This window comes from Quercus lobata, chromosome 10 (assembly GCF_001633185.2).
Source record: "Quercus lobata isolate SW786 chromosome 10, ValleyOak3.0 Primary Assembly, whole genome shotgun sequence".
Taxonomy (NCBI): Eukaryota; Viridiplantae; Streptophyta; class Magnoliopsida; order Fagales; family Fagaceae; genus Quercus; species Quercus lobata.
Window position 1 is genome coordinate 3,247,215 of NC_044913.1, and position 15,632 is coordinate 3,262,846.

The following is a 15,632-nucleotide window of genomic DNA, read 5'->3' on the forward strand; positions in this document are numbered from 1 at the left end:
TAAAAAAAAAGGGTTTATTTTTCAAACGGAATAAAAATTTGAAAGTGCCTGGATGGTTCGACAAAGTAAAAAAGGAAAGAGATGGGAGAGGAGAGAGTGTTACTTTTTTAGGGTATAACGGTATTTTGAATATATGAGATGCATCCATTTTAATTGATGGTCATTTCTCACAGACGCGGAGAGAGTGTAGTAGTTACTTTTTCCGCAAGTCTTTTCTGAAGTCTTTCTCTCATCAAAAAAGGGTGCTCTCCTCAGTCTCTCCTATCTCATTTCTCTCTCTCACAAACTCAGATCAGGTAAGGAAATTTCGATCTTCGTGTGTTTTATTTGTTTTTCTTTCCTTAATAATTCTCAATCAGTGAATTTGCTATCAGCTTTATGAATATTGTTTTTGAAAATCTTTGATATTTTTTATTTCATTGATTTCTATTAGATTGCAGATTTACAGATATCACAGAAAATTATATCTATTTCTTTGCCTAGATACATGCCTTCCCTTCCACAACCCCAATCCTTAAAAAGGCCCCCAAAAGACTCACCAAAGCTATATCCAATTTCACCAAATTTTCCCTTTCACTTGATTAAAGAAAAACAGAATTGATGAAAAAATATTTTCTATAAGGGAGGTTAATTAGTACATGGTCAAGTATTATTTGAATTTGAACTCCAAATCTTAGAACCCATGTTTCTCGCATCTGTAGCAATATTTGCTTTTATTGTTGCCAATACTTGCGGGATTTGTAGGAATTGCTCCACAATGCTACATAGACCAAGGGTGAGGCAACGGCTACTTCTACTCCCTTATTATTGATCTCTATATTTTTGTTATTTTATATATATATATATATATATATCCCTTCTTCTAGGAAATTTTGTAAATATATTGCTACTGTTTAGGTTATTGTGGAAATTATGATATTTTAATAATGGGCATGAAGCCTAGTTGAGTGTGTATGGTTATGATCGAGAGTTCAATTCCATTAATTTAAGTATATATGTGTGTGAAGTTCATTTTTAAAAACTTGAACCCCAGCCCTTACCTTCCAAACCCCTACAAGTTTTTTTTTAGAGATAATTACAATATATTGTTAACCTTACAGGTCAAACTCTTTTCCCTCCTAAACCTTCAAACACTTTGTGCATGAGAAGATGTCAATTCAGTTACAAGGTCCTTGGCTTTTTAGAAAGTTTCTTTATGCCACAATTAAATCATTTCTTTTCTATAAGTTAAACCTTATCATATGCTTTTGTTTGTTGTTTTTCTAAGATTATGTCATTTTTCTACGTCTATTTTGATGTTTATCTTATTGTGTTTGAGTTGTGTATAATATTGGGAAATTGTTATGCCTCTTTTCTTATTTCACTTACCTAAAATAAGGAATTAATTAAATATGTGACATATGACATGTTCTTATTTGTGGAACGTAAAGTAGAACAGAAGATTTGGGGTCATCTTTTTGGCTGTCAGGAGCCTTGTAAATTAGTAACTTAGTTTATTATTCTTAATTATGAGAACCATGAATCCTTTGTTAAATAAATAAATAAAAATCATTCTAGTTATCCAAATGCTGAGTGGCTCCACTTTTAAAAGCTTTTGGGCCGTGATAGTTTCACATCACCTATTGCACATGTTCATTACACTACTCCAACAGGCCAAAAAAAAAAAAACCATTAAATAATCTCCAGTTAGCTATTCCAATTCCACCTAACTATTCTCCTTATTATTCATGAATAACAGAATCTTGTAAACAAACACAAGCATTTTTTCATTAAAAAAAAAGAAAAGAAAACAAAAACATTTCAGTTACTAAATTCCTTCTCTCCCTCCATCCAAAAAAAAAGCTGCCATTTTCCCCAAGAATTTCCCCTCTTAAAATGCCAACATAGAAAATGAACTATTATGGTAAGTGGGAAGTGTTTGTTAGATATTACAGCTCGCTTTGGATATTGACTAACAAAATACGAAATTACAATTCTGTTTGACCGCAATGACAAGTATGGTGCTTAGAAATTTTCTTAGAGTTAAAACTTTCATAAAGAAACTTCCATAATATTTCAATGAAAGCAGTATCAGTATGGCACTTAAAAGTTTAAAGAGTTACTGGTCACACCGAAAGCAAGCTGCCTTTAAAGGCTCCTTTTGCTTGCATTCACCCTCTACCAAATTTGTCATTCACTTTCCTGAGTTATATTGACAACCCCTTAATAGTTTTCTTTGTCATCCTTCCAGATCTTTACAACAGTCTACTCATAAATCTTGATGGCTCTTGTGATCAGCGAAGGAGCCTCATCTTCCTCTTTCACCCACCAACCCAAGAACTTTGATGTCTTCTTGAGTTTCAGAGGTGAAGATACCCGTTATGGTTTTATTAGCCATTTGTATGAGGCTTTACATTTAAGGGGTATTCACACCTTCATTGATGATAATCTCCAAAGGGGAGAAAAAATTTCTACAGAGCTTCTGAAAATCATTGAGAACTCAACAATATCAATAATTGTATTTTCTGAAAACTATGCATCATCCACTTGGTGTTTGGATGAGCTAGCCAAGATTGTTGAGTGCAAGAAGAATGACCAATTGGTGCGACCAATTTTTTACAATGTGGACCCATCAGATGTACGTAACCAAAATGGAAAGTATGGAAAAGCTCTAGATAAAAATGAAAAAAACATTAAGCACAACAAGAAAGTACAAAGATGGAGAAACGCTCTCCAAGAAGCAGCCAATATATCTGGTTGGCATTACCAGTATAGGTATGTATTCAGTGACAATTCTTGTACTTTTTATGAGTTTTAGTGGTTTGTTTTGACCTCCAATTTTTGGCCAAATTATGAATCTACATTTTTTGTTCCTTCATCTCTTCTATTATAGAAGTTAGCTCGCAATGGTATAAACTAGAAAGATGATATATTTTTTTGGAGAATTGGTAGAAAGAAGAATTTAAATATACATTACCTTACCAATTAAATAGGAGTTTCACCGACATATTATTCATCTTAAATTTTTTTAAAAGCTTCCTCAATAATTTATTTCTAGTATTAAAAGTGAGTTTTAGTAAGTTTCAGTTGTCACCTAACTAGATTTTCCACGCAACTTCATGTTAAAATTATAGTTATCAAAATTGTACCAAACTGATGAATGAACTGTCAAGCTAGTGAATCATATGAAATTCAGGATTGGTATGAAGGAAACTGTCATATTTTTTATTTTTAAAAAGGATTAAACCATGAAAAACCACCAGGATTTTTAGAAAAATACCAATCTGCATGATTTTATTCAATCCGTTTGGTTTTTAATATTTAAGTCATTTTGATCAATTCAAAATGTCCTATTATTTAGTCATTCTTATATACTAGTATATGTTAAATTCTATATTTAAATAAATTTTCTAAACAATAATATTCTATTAATTTCATTCTATGTTATACCTACATATTTATGTACTAATTGAATACCATTGCATTTTTTAATAGTATCTTCATTTTTTTTTTGTATTTTTTTAATTCATTCTTATTTAAAATAAATTAATTATTTGTCTAATGGTTGAGCCAGTGACACAATTGCTGAACCAATGACCACCGTACTACTCCCTTGATGGTTTAATACGTAATTGTTTTGATAACAATGCCTAAAAGCTAAAAATACTTTCCCAACAAAAAAGAAAGTGCTAACATAATGATGGTTATTGATTTATAAATTAGTACATGCCACTTCTTTAATTGCTAATATTTCACATTTAATGCACACGCCGAACATCTTAAATATGGTTTGTCTTCATATTTCTATTTTCTGGTCTAACTCTTTTTCTTTTTCTTTTTTTAATGTAATATGAATGACAGTGGCAGCGAGTCCAAATTTATCCAAGGAATTGTTGAAGAGATCTCAAATTCTAAATTAAATCGCAAGCCATTATCTATTGCTCGTTACCCTGTTGGAATAGATTATCGTGTAAAGACCATTCTTTCAGATATTGAGTCAAATGATGCTCCCATGATAGGGATCTATGGCCCTGGTGGAATAGGTAAGACCACAATCGCAAAAGCTATTTTTAATAGAATTTGTGATCATTTTGATGGATTTTGTTATCTAGAAAATTTTAGAGAAAAATCTGGGACAAATAATGGTGTAATCGAATTACAAGAGACTTCTTTTTGAGATCTTAAGGGATAGAAATTTAAAGGTGGGTAACAAATCTAGAGGAGTTAATATGATAATGGAAAGACTTTCTTTTAAGAGGATTCTCTTAGTTCTTGATGATGTGGATAAATGGGTCCAAATAGAAAATTTGCTTGGAGGATGTGATTGGTTTGCTTCTGGAAGCAAAATCATTATAACAACAAGAGACAAACACTTGGGAGCTACTCTTGGAAAATGTTTTTCAACGTACGAGGTTAAGGAATTAGATCAAGATGAAGCTCTTGAACTCTTTAGTATGCATGCCTTCCAAAGTAATAAACCCAAAAAAGATTATTTGGAACTTGCAAACCAAGTTATAAAATATACCAAGGGACTTCCATTAGCTCTAGTAATAATGGGCGCTGATTTGTGTGGAAGATCTAAACCTGAATGGAAAAGTGCAATAAATAAGTATGAAAAAATTCCTATCAAAGAAATTCAAAAAGTACTCGAAATAAGTTATGAAGGATTGGATGAAGTTGAACAAGATATTTTCCTCGATATTGCATGTTTTTTTAAGGGATTTCATAAGAAGTATGTCATGGATGTACTAGATTCTTGCGATTTAAATCCAATTTATGGAATTCAAAAACTTATTGATATGTGTCTAATAATTGTTGATCAATATGACAAATTGTCAATGCATGACTTGCTACAACAAATGGGTAAGGACATTGTTCGACGGGAATCACCACAGCTACCTGGAGAGCGTAGTAGACTATGGCATTATGAGGATGTTCTTGATGTACTAACTGAAAATACGGTATGCATTATTTTAATTCATTTTTCAAAAGGCATATGTATTGGTTTTTATACCGTTTAAATGTGGAAGAAAATTTAAGTTTATTAGTTTGGTTTTTGTTTAAGTTTATTGTCATTAATAGTTTAATACTTTTTATTGTATAGTGTGATTCACTTAATGCTTTGTCTAACTAGGGGTCAAAAAAAGTTCGAGGCATAATGATATGCTCAGCTGAACCATCAAAGATTCAATTAGAGCCTAAATGTCTTGAAAAGATGAAAAATCTCAAGTTTCTTATAGCTAGTAATGTAGAGATTTGTGCAAATCTTGAAAATATTCCCAACGGATTAAGGGTGCTTGATTGGCGTGGATTTCCTTTATCTTCCTTACCATCCAATTTTCATCCTCAAAAGCTCACTGTACTTAACATGCCAGAAAGTAGGGTTATATTGTACAAGCTTCTCGAGGTAAAATTTTATTTTTTTATAATTACTTCATTAATGATTGAGCTATATTTTAACATTTGTTGAAGTTAATTTTGATTTTTTTTTCTACAGAGGATACAATGTAAAAGCTTGGTATATATGAATTTCCAATCCTGTCAATGCATTAGGGAATTGCCTGACTTATCAATTGCCACCCCAAACATAAAGCAATTGAATCTTCGTGAATGTATGAAATTAGTCAAGGTTCACGACTCTAATGGATGTCTTGATAAGCTTGAAAGTTGGGACCTTACGGGTTGCATTGAACTTCAAATTCTTCCAAGCTGCATCAAGATGAAATCTCTTAAATTTTTAATTCTCTATGAGTGCAATAGGTTTGAGAGGTTCCCTGATATTCCACAAGAAATGGAAAATTTAAAGTTCCTAAGTTTGGCATACACTGCCATTGGAGAGCTTCCTTCATCATTTGGGAATCTCATTGGGCTTGAGCGATTAGATATAGGTTCCTATTTCTATTCGTGTCATCTTCCAAGTAGCATCTATAAATTGCAATATCTTCGCAAACTCATTCTTCATGGCAATGTCCAATTTGCAAAGGACGTGGAGATAGGTAGACAAGCACTATGCAATTCTTATGGTGGCTTTTCAAAATATGGTTTTCTGATGTTGAATCTTGTAAAAAATTTGTCTTCTTGTTTCCACCTCTCAAAGAAATGTTTATTATCAGGGAGTGAAAATTTGAACATCCGAGATAGCATTATGAGATTCAATGGATTAGATTTTCTTCTAATTGAGGATTCTATGTTCCTTAAGAAAATTCCGAAACTTCCAGAAAGTATAAGATCTGTGTATGTGTCAAACTGCATCTCGTTGAATTCAAAATCATTAGAAAAACTATTCCTTCAGGTACCTCTCTCTTATAAAGAAACAATTTTGGTTACCTTTCTAAATACTTTACTAGTTTTGGTAACTTCCAATTTTTGAAATTTACTAATTGCATGCAGTTTGGAAGAAATTTAGAGCTTTCACCAAATATGACATGTTCAGGTGTGAAAGGCAATTTATTTGTGGATTCCCATTCACATCAAATTGATTACTCTTCCCAGCTCTCCCTCCCCAAGTTCTTCCTAATTGAAGAAGAGTTACGTTCAAATCTAGATGTGTATCTGATTGATTTTGGAGAGAGATATAATATAATAGTACCAGAAAAGAAGATTCCAAAGTGGTTCAACCATCAAAGTATTGAAAGCTCCATATCATTCTGGGTTGGTCCAAAATTTCCAACATTTGCCTTTTGTATTGCTTTTCATCTAGTTCCGTTGAAAGACAGTTATGCAAATAATGATAAGTGCGGTTCTCTCCGTGATGATATAATTAGTTGGGTTTGTGTTGTCAACATTTCCATCAATGGTCATATGCAACCTTTCATGCGGCAGCCGATCTTTCAGGGTTTGAAGTGTGATCATTTGTGGTTTTACGGTGTACCTCAAAGCCAATTGCAGCAGAAATTTGGAGACTTGTTGCAAGGTGATCAGAATCATGTTAAGGTTTCATGTAAAATCTCTCATTGGACAAGTGAATTTGGAAATTTTGCGCCTATCATTGCAAGGATGGGGGCACATGTGGAATGCACTTTTCCTCCTCAAAATGTTGGTGACTACTCTGAGCTTGCACCTTTACTACCTTCTTTCTCCACTTCCAATGGACTTAGACGCAGGAGAACCTCAACCTCCTCTAATCACTGATGACACCAGTTGTCTTTCTTTGAAATCTGATTATAAGCTTCCAATTGATATAGCAAATTTGGGTTTCATTTGTGTTCTTCTTCAATGGGCCAGCCCTCCATAAAAGATGACACCATCTTCAATCGATAGTCAACATTAAAGAAACTGAGAATCTCTTAATCAAATTTCAAAGAAATATGCCCCAGGTACTATTATTCAATTGAAAGTTGAAACTGTTTTCCTTTGCATCATCTCTATTCAATTTCTTTACATTGTTGAATGCCGGAGTATGTCTCCCTCTTTTGCTTTATTTGATTTGCATCTTTGGTGGTATTTGTCACTTCCCATTCTCTCTCTAAATTCAAAGGCTCATATGTACAGAAACTAATTCAATTTGAGTGGACATTAATGCAAAGAAAAAGCAGAATTGATGGTCGTTTTATTTGTAATGGTTACAAGAGTTTTCAAAATTACTTGAGAAAAAAGCATCAAATTTTTCTAGTTGATGGACCAGTAAAATTGAGAGGCCTATGCTTTTTAAGACTCACAAAGAACCTTTGCATTGCCATAGTCAAGAGATTACTTGTACTAATTAGAATTGTTGTTCACTCGTTGAGCGTATTTGTTATGGGATGTTGAAGGGGCTCACTGGTATAGTGGTATTAGTTCTAAAATAGATAGCTTGAGTGAATGTTGTTGGAAAGTTAAGGTTTGATTGATGGAATGGTCATTGTGCCATTGATTTTCAACTAGAAGACTCTGTCCAAACACAATCATTGAAAGTTGTTTGAGTTAAAACAATTTTACAAAGTGGTCAGGTTTGCAAGATTTGGCAGAACTAATTACTAAGTATTTAACTAGGAGTGACTTAAAATCTCAGGAATAGATTTTGTTCCTGTCAAAAAATAGATAAATAATGGTTTTTATTTTACTTGAATAGTTCATGATTTTAATTGTCTAAAATGCAGTTGAATTGGATGATTGTGATAAAAGATGGGTTTGAATAAGCTTGGGCAATTGAGAACTCAATGCTATGATCACCTACCTAGACCTTTGCATAGTAGAAAACCATTTCTCAATGCTGATTTCCCTCTAGTTGTTTGTGGGAAATGGACCAGTAGTTATTTTATCTTTGTTGTACTTACAAAAATGTAGTTGGCTCCACTTGGATATTTAAATAAGACTGCAATGATGCTTCTATGTAGTGAGAAATCTTATGCATGGATCAGCTTTTTTACTAGTGGGACATGTTTTTAATATATTTTTGCTGAAGATTTTTGCCTTATAACTCATGGCTGCACCCTTTCTTTGTATTCAAACTTTGCAGTCTCCAAACTAACAATTCGTTTAGTATATAATTTTGTATCCTTTGTTTTGACGTAAATTCCTTTTTCTTATGCTAACCTGCTGCCCGATGTTTTCTTTTATAGGCATTTATATGATCTTCTCACTTTTGCCTTTAAATGCAAAAGTCCTTTTCCTTGGAAGGCTAAGGACTTGAAATAATGATAAGTGCGATTCTCTCTGTAATGATATAATCAGTTGGGTTTGTGTTGTCAACATTTCCATCAATGGTAATATGCAACCTTTCATGCGGCAGCTGATCTTTCAGGGTTTGAAGTGTGATAATTTGTGGTTTTACGGTGTACTTCATAGCCAGTTGTAGCAGAAATTTGGAGATTTTTTGCAAGGTGATCAGAATCATGTTGAGATTTCATGTAAAATCTCTCATTGGACAAGTGAATTCAGAAAATTTGCACCCGTCATTGCAAGGATGGGGGCACATGTGGAATGTACTTGTCCTCCTCAAAATGTTGGTGACAACTCTGAGCTTGCACCTTTATTACCTCCTTTCACTCCCAATGGATTTAGATGCAGAAGAACCTCAACCTCCTCTAATCACTGATGACACCAGTTGTCTTTCTTTGACATTTGATTCTAAGCTTCCAATTGATATGGCAAATTTGGGTTTGATTTGTATTCTTCAATGGGCCATCCCTCCATAAAAGATGACACCATCTTCAATCGATAGCCAACATTAAAGAAACTGAGAATCTTTTAAATCAAATTTCAAAGAAATATGCCCAGGTACTATTATTCAATTGAAAGTTGAAACTGTTTTACTTTGTACCATGTCTTTTCGATTTCTTTACATTGTTGAATGTCGGAGTATGTCTCCCTCATTTGCTTTGTTTGATTTGCGTCTTTGGTGGTACTTGTCACTTCCCATTCTCTTTCTCTAAATTCAAAGGCTCATATGCATAGAAACTAATTCAATTTGAGAGGACATTAATGCAAAGAAAAAGCAGAATTGATGGTCATTTTATTTGTTGTTGAATTCAATTTCTTGTAATGGTTACAAGAGTTTTCAAAATTACTTGCAAAAAAAGCATTAAATTTATCTAGTTAATGGACCAGTAAAGTCAAAAGGCCTACGCTTTTTAAGACTCACAAAAAACCATCTCATTGCCATAGTCAAGAGATTACTTGTACAGATTAGAACTGTTGTTCATTAGTTGAGCGTATTTGTTATGGGGTGTTGAAAGGGCTCACTGGTATAGTGGTATTAGTTCTAAAATAGGTAGCCTGAGTGAATGTTGTTGGAAAGTTAAGGTTTGATTGATGGAATGGTCATGGTGCCATTGATTTTCAGCTAGAAGACTCTGTTCAAACACAGTGCATTGAAAGTTGTTTGAGTTAAAACAATTTTACAAAGTGGTCAGGTTTGCAGGATTTGGTAGAACTAACTACTAAGTATTTAACCAAAGTAACTTAAAATCTCAGGAATAGATTTTGTTCCCTTCAAAAAATAGAAAAATAATGGATTTTATTTTACTTGAATAGTTCATGATTTTAATTGTCTTAAATGCAGTTGAATTGGATGATTGTGATAAAGATGGGTTTGAATAAGCTTGGGCAATTGAGAACTTAATGCTATGATCACTTGCCTAGACCTTTGTATAGTAGAAAGCCATTTCTCAATGCTGATTTCCCTCCAGTTGTTTGTGTGAAATAGACCAATAGTCATTTTATATTGGTTGTACTTACAGGAATGTAGTTGGCTCCACTTGGATATTTAAATAAGCGTGCAATGATGCTTCTATGTAGTGAGAAATCTTATGCATGGATAAGCTTTTTTGCTAGTTGGACATGTTTTTAATACATTTTTGCTGAAGATTTTTGTCTTATAACTCATGAATGCACCCTTTCTTTGCATTCAAACTTTGCAGTCTCCAAACTAATAATTTGTTTAGTATATAATTTTGTTTCCTCTGTTTTGATGTAAATTTTTTTTTCTTATGCTAACTTGCTGCCCGATGTTTTCTTTTATAGGCATTTATATGATCTTCTCTCTCTTGCCTTTAAATGCAAAAAAGGCTGAGGACTTGAAATAAGTTAAAAAAAAAAAAAAAAACCAAATTAATATGTGCAACGTTCTTGTGTTAACAGATGGTACTTATACAAATGCAGAATTTTAAGGACTTCATAAAATGATTTTAAACTTTTTTTTGAAGTTTTAGATGTTTAAGATTAAATGGTGTAGTTGTAGAGGAGGGGAAGGGGTTCAAGATAGGTAGGAGATAGCAGTGCAAAGGTCAAGTCTTTACACTAATTTGTAGATATTGGTGTGTTTTTATATCATGTGATTCAAGGACTGAAAATTTACTTCTTTATATCATGTCTTGCATATGCATAAATGTTGCAAGTATAATTAGAGTCGAAATGTATGCTATTGGTATTTTGCTTATATTAAGCCTATTTTGGGTATTGATTAATTTGATTACAAAGATAATTCTTTATTTAGTTATTATTATTATGATTATTATTCTAGAGATCAAGCATAAAACAACATAAAGTTATGAGCTACCAAACCCCTCCATTTTCATGACTCTAAACTGGTGTCTAGCTAGTACGTCCTTGTACATCATAAAAATTTAATTCTATCAAACATGTTTAATTATAGAGTTAGACATAACATATAACAATCGTCTTATTAATTCCTTTATATTTTCTAATGAGATATTGAGAATTATTGGCTGTGTATATTGTTTATGCACCCAAATCATGACAATTAGATAAATTACTGTTCATCAACGGTGACGAGTATAGTATATGCTTCTTGCATAGTTGATGTATAAAACTCTGAAATGTTTGATTCAATCAATAGCTACCCCCATTAATCTATTCCATTATTCCAGTAGGCGAAGAATACGAGGGTTGCTTCTGTGCTGATAGTAAATGTCTGAGAACAAATTGGACGTCAAAAATTATGCTTTATACATGGTGTAGAGGTTTCTAACAAAAGTAGTGTTTCAGTATGTAATGCATGCAATGCAGATCTTGGTGGTGAAGTCAATCTTCCCAAATCATTTAAGAATGTCATCTTCTACTAATATTGCCTTCTTTTCATTCTGCTCTTCTTATCCTACAATATCAAGTCTCCTTTTTGTCATTTCTATCCATAGTCTAATTTATCAGAACCCATATAATTATCAATCCAAGTAGTTTATATGGTTGTTGACTAGGGTAGACAATGTTGATCCATGTAACCCTAGTTAAGGGAGAATGTTGCCCCATCATTTTTTTTATACACACCTCAGCATTTATATAGTAAAGGAAGAGTTATCAGTTTGTGAATTAAATTTATCATCTCTGAAATACATTTTTCTTATTTAAAAAGGAGAGTGCTACTCCAGCTTTTAATGGACAAATATCTCAACGATGTAATGCTGGGGAAATGCATTAAGGAGAAGAAGAAAGATTACAGTTTCAATAATCCAGCACGTATAAAATGTTGTTTGATGAAAGATTTGCATTGCAATATGACAAAAATCTTCTCAAGATTCACTCTAGAAGTTTAGTACTATGATATGAATAACTCTTCTTTAACAGAGAGGGTTTACATGGGATTAAACATGGCAAATGATCTCAGCTTACAATGATGATTGGGATGCTTGTACAAAGGTGTGTTGTTACCTATAAAAAAAAAAAAAGTGTGTTGTCAACTTATACTAGAAATAATGAAAATACTATTACAACCCACAAATGTACCAAGCTATCTTGTCATGAATAAATTTCATCTCCTCATCATGCACGTTCTCAATATTTTCCTGATTGCTACTACCTTCTTCACTGCTATTACTTCTTGGTATGTCCAAGTTATGGTTGTCCCATTTAAATCCCTCATCTTCCCTATCATGTTTTCTAATAAATTTGAGCTGCAGGGGGATCAAACCCAGGTTCACACCACAAGGAGCCAAACATACCACTAGGCTATGTGGCGTACCCTATTTTGTTTCGTGGAAAAATCATGCCCATTATATAACATGAAACATGCAATAGAAAACAATAGAGAAAGCAATATGACGATTTTAATACTAAAGGAAAAAATTATTGCAATAAAGTGAATGTAGAGTTATGCAGTCATGAAAATATCTGTGCAGAACACATTTTAAACATTTGATGCTTTGCATAATACAACACAATAGTCCATGTCCAAACTTCTTAAGTTTTAAAGACTGCAAATGCAATAGGACAGAACTCAGTGACAAGATACCTGTTGTTGGCTTGGAACCTGTCCTTTGCTATCCGTGTCAATGACATATTGACTACAATTCTCATCCTTCCAAACTAATGCAAGTGGTGTATTTCTAGTCTAATAATGGGCATGCCTAAGAAAGGAAAAATGCAAATTGCATTAGGAATTAATAAATAAAAAAGAAGTTCTTTTGCTTGGTAATTAACTAACATACCAAACAAGGTATGGGCCTTCCCCACAACCCCATACTTGTGGAGATTGGAAGTGCCATCGGGCCCAAAGGAATTCTATAATTCATAACCGAACAAATACAACACATAGTAGGTACAATGATATGACAACTATGGATTTAAAAATTGTTCAAAATTGAAATGAGAAACAACGAGACACTAGCCATAAGTGATTGGACATTCATGATGATAAAAATGTGCTCCCTTGCACACGTTTGTGCCTAGGTCACATGATCAAACAAGAAGCAGAAAATGAAGAAAAATGATCATGTACTCATGAAGAACACAATGAGGGGCATGGTTAAACAATGTGCATGCATCCACAATAAACTAGAGAAAAAACATCATCTTACCTATCAATCCCAGCCTGAGTCAACAAACCCCACCTGTAATAAAACCCTAATGACACCACAAAGTAGCATACATATCCAAGCAATGCACTAGAACTTCCTAATCCTAGTCAAGCAAGTAACTCACCAACTTAGCAAGCCTAACCCAATTTCACAATATTAAACAATTCATACAGGCACTATTGACCTATGATTTTATTTTATTTTATTTCCTTTTTTTAATTGAAATTAACCTATAATTACATTCATAAGAGTAACTAAGCCAATCCAACAATAAATATTCAGATCATTTAACATTGTCCACGTTATAGAAAAAAAGGTCATACTTATTAAAAAACAACAAACCGTCCTTCACATAAGGGACTACACCAGTATAAGCTACAGATAGACCAGCCTGGTCACAATTGTACACCGGGACCAGAATAAATTTGTATCTATGATACCATGAAGGCGGGTCACACGACACACACACCAGTCTCCGCAAGCTTGAAGCTCAACCAGAGGAATCTAAACTCAGCCTTGCAGTCATAGAGTGAGTACTCCTGCTAGCACACCATGGCTATCACATAGTAAGTCTAATCCAACTGCAAAGTCACAAACCCAATTATCACAAAATCAAACAACAAATGCTACAGCAGATTTATTTTGTGAAAGCTTTTGCTAACAAGTGTAATACTCAATTAATGAATTATGCATGCAAACTAATGAATTATCTTTTTTAAAGATCTATTAGAATAATTTTAAAGGATTAAATTCACCCATTCCCTATTAACTTAAGCATTTGGGAGACATGATATTATCATGGTATCAAAGCAAATAGTCTTAAAGTTGAATTCTATCTCTACTCTACCTCCCCATTTAGAAATTGTATTCCACGTTTAGTTTGGACCCACACATGTGAGAGAGTGTTGCATTAAAGAATAAATATATTATCAACTTAAGTTTTTGATACAATTGTTGATTTATCATGATCGTTTAATATTCCTTAACATGTGCCCTTAAGGCACTCATTAATAAGCTAAGAAACATGGACACGGGTACGGGTACAACAATGCGACAGAAAATTTTGAAATTAGACACGAACGGCAAGACATATCTATTAAATAATTATTAAATATATTTTTATTTTTATTTTCTATATATTATTAAGCATTTATTTTTCATATAATATTAAATATATATCAAATTAAGAGTAATAACGGACAATAAAGCAAATTCATGACTATTAAATGATGTTTAGCAACTTTCAAATGCACAATTATTGTTCAAACATGAATGCTCTCTTTGTTTTGCAAGAGGTATTCAATGCCTCTTATTCTTATGTTTCGGTCGTGTCCTGCAATTTTTTTTTTTTTTAAAGGATGCAATTGGGACATGCATAAGCGTGTCAAGTGTCCACTGTCCGCTGCACAAGTAAAACACCCTAAATGAAGTGTTTGTGCTTTCTCGTCAACCAGTTAACGAGTTAAGATAAGAGCAAACTAAACAAACTTGAGTTAACAATTACTAAGTAAAAGACTTTGCTAATCCATATGTCGATTACCTCATGAAAAATGCAGTCAAGTATAGAATATGACTGAGTAGAGCCTGAGGAATCTTTAGTCCTAGCTCCACTAGGTAATGCAGAAGGAAAATGGTGCAGTATCGAACCATTTCTTAACCTACTCACTGTTGTTCCATTACTAGATACCACAAAGCATTGCTTCCCTGCTGGCCTCGCAAACACATACCTACATATAAAAACAAAAACAAAAAACAAAGCTTAAATGTAAATGTGAACATCGCGCATGAAATTGTGGACATTTATGTGTACATCGAAAACAGTGAGATAGAGAGAGACCAGTCTGGGGGAGTTGATCAGGGACGTCGATCATCCACTCGGGGAGCATGAGTTGTCAGGTGAACCATTTACTAGCTTCGGCGCCTTTCAGTTTCGAGGCGTGGCGAATGTCGAGCTTTTTCGGTGAGTCTGAGGGTTCAGGTACGGGTTCGGGTTCGAGTTCGAGGTCGGAGTGGAGGTTGAGGAAAGAGGCTAAGCAGCAAGCTTGGTGTTGGCTGTCGCGGCAGTGCTGTGCTTGGTGTTGTAGGGAGAGTTCTTTGCGCCTCTGTTGATCGGAGATCGCTGCTCGTTTGAACGGACGGTGGAGATCGTGTGTGCCATTTCGTTCTGAACCTCTTCTCTCTCTTTTTTTGTTAATTTGGAAATAAAGGAAACCGTTGTCTAGTAATTGTACCGGCGTTGTTCTGTTGTCGTTTTAGGGGCTTCTCAAATTCTTCTACTAGTAATTGTACCAGCGATGTAATGTTGTTGTGTCGATTTTCAATTTTTTTTTTTTTTTGTAAGATAAAAATTTTAGTCTAACTTAATTTAATCTATATATATATATAAAACCGAAACCTTTGCTAGCACCACAATTTTCCACA

General features: G+C 33.6%; 2 protein-coding genes and 1 pseudogene across 2 annotated transcripts; 2 read left to right on the forward strand and 1 right to left on the reverse strand.

Moving 5' to 3' along the window:
- LOC115963718 overlaps positions 1-14,970 on the reverse strand; it is a 32,987-nt pseudogene extending 18,017 nt beyond the window's left edge.
- LOC115963713 (toll/interleukin-1 receptor-like protein) lies at positions 238-4,173 on the forward strand. The gene is made up of 3 exons (XM_031082840.1): positions 238-296; positions 2,231-2,754; positions 3,841-4,173. The coding sequence occupies exons 2-3, from the start codon at positions 2,261-2,263 to the stop codon at positions 4,154-4,156; spliced, it is 810 nt and encodes a 269-aa protein (XP_030938700.1). The 5' UTR covers positions 238-296; positions 2,231-2,260; the 3' UTR covers positions 4,157-4,173.
- LOC115963706 (disease resistance-like protein DSC1) lies at positions 4,187-9,215 on the forward strand. Its single transcript, XM_031082823.1, has 5 exons — positions 4,187-4,940; positions 5,114-5,386; positions 5,477-6,271; positions 6,370-7,295; positions 8,520-9,215. Exons 1-4 carry the CDS (start codon positions 4,209-4,211, stop codon positions 7,108-7,110), a joined length of 2,541 nt encoding a protein of 846 aa, XP_030938683.1. The 5' UTR covers positions 4,187-4,208; the 3' UTR covers positions 7,111-7,295; positions 8,520-9,215.
- Positions 14,971-15,632: the final 662 nt, after the last annotated feature.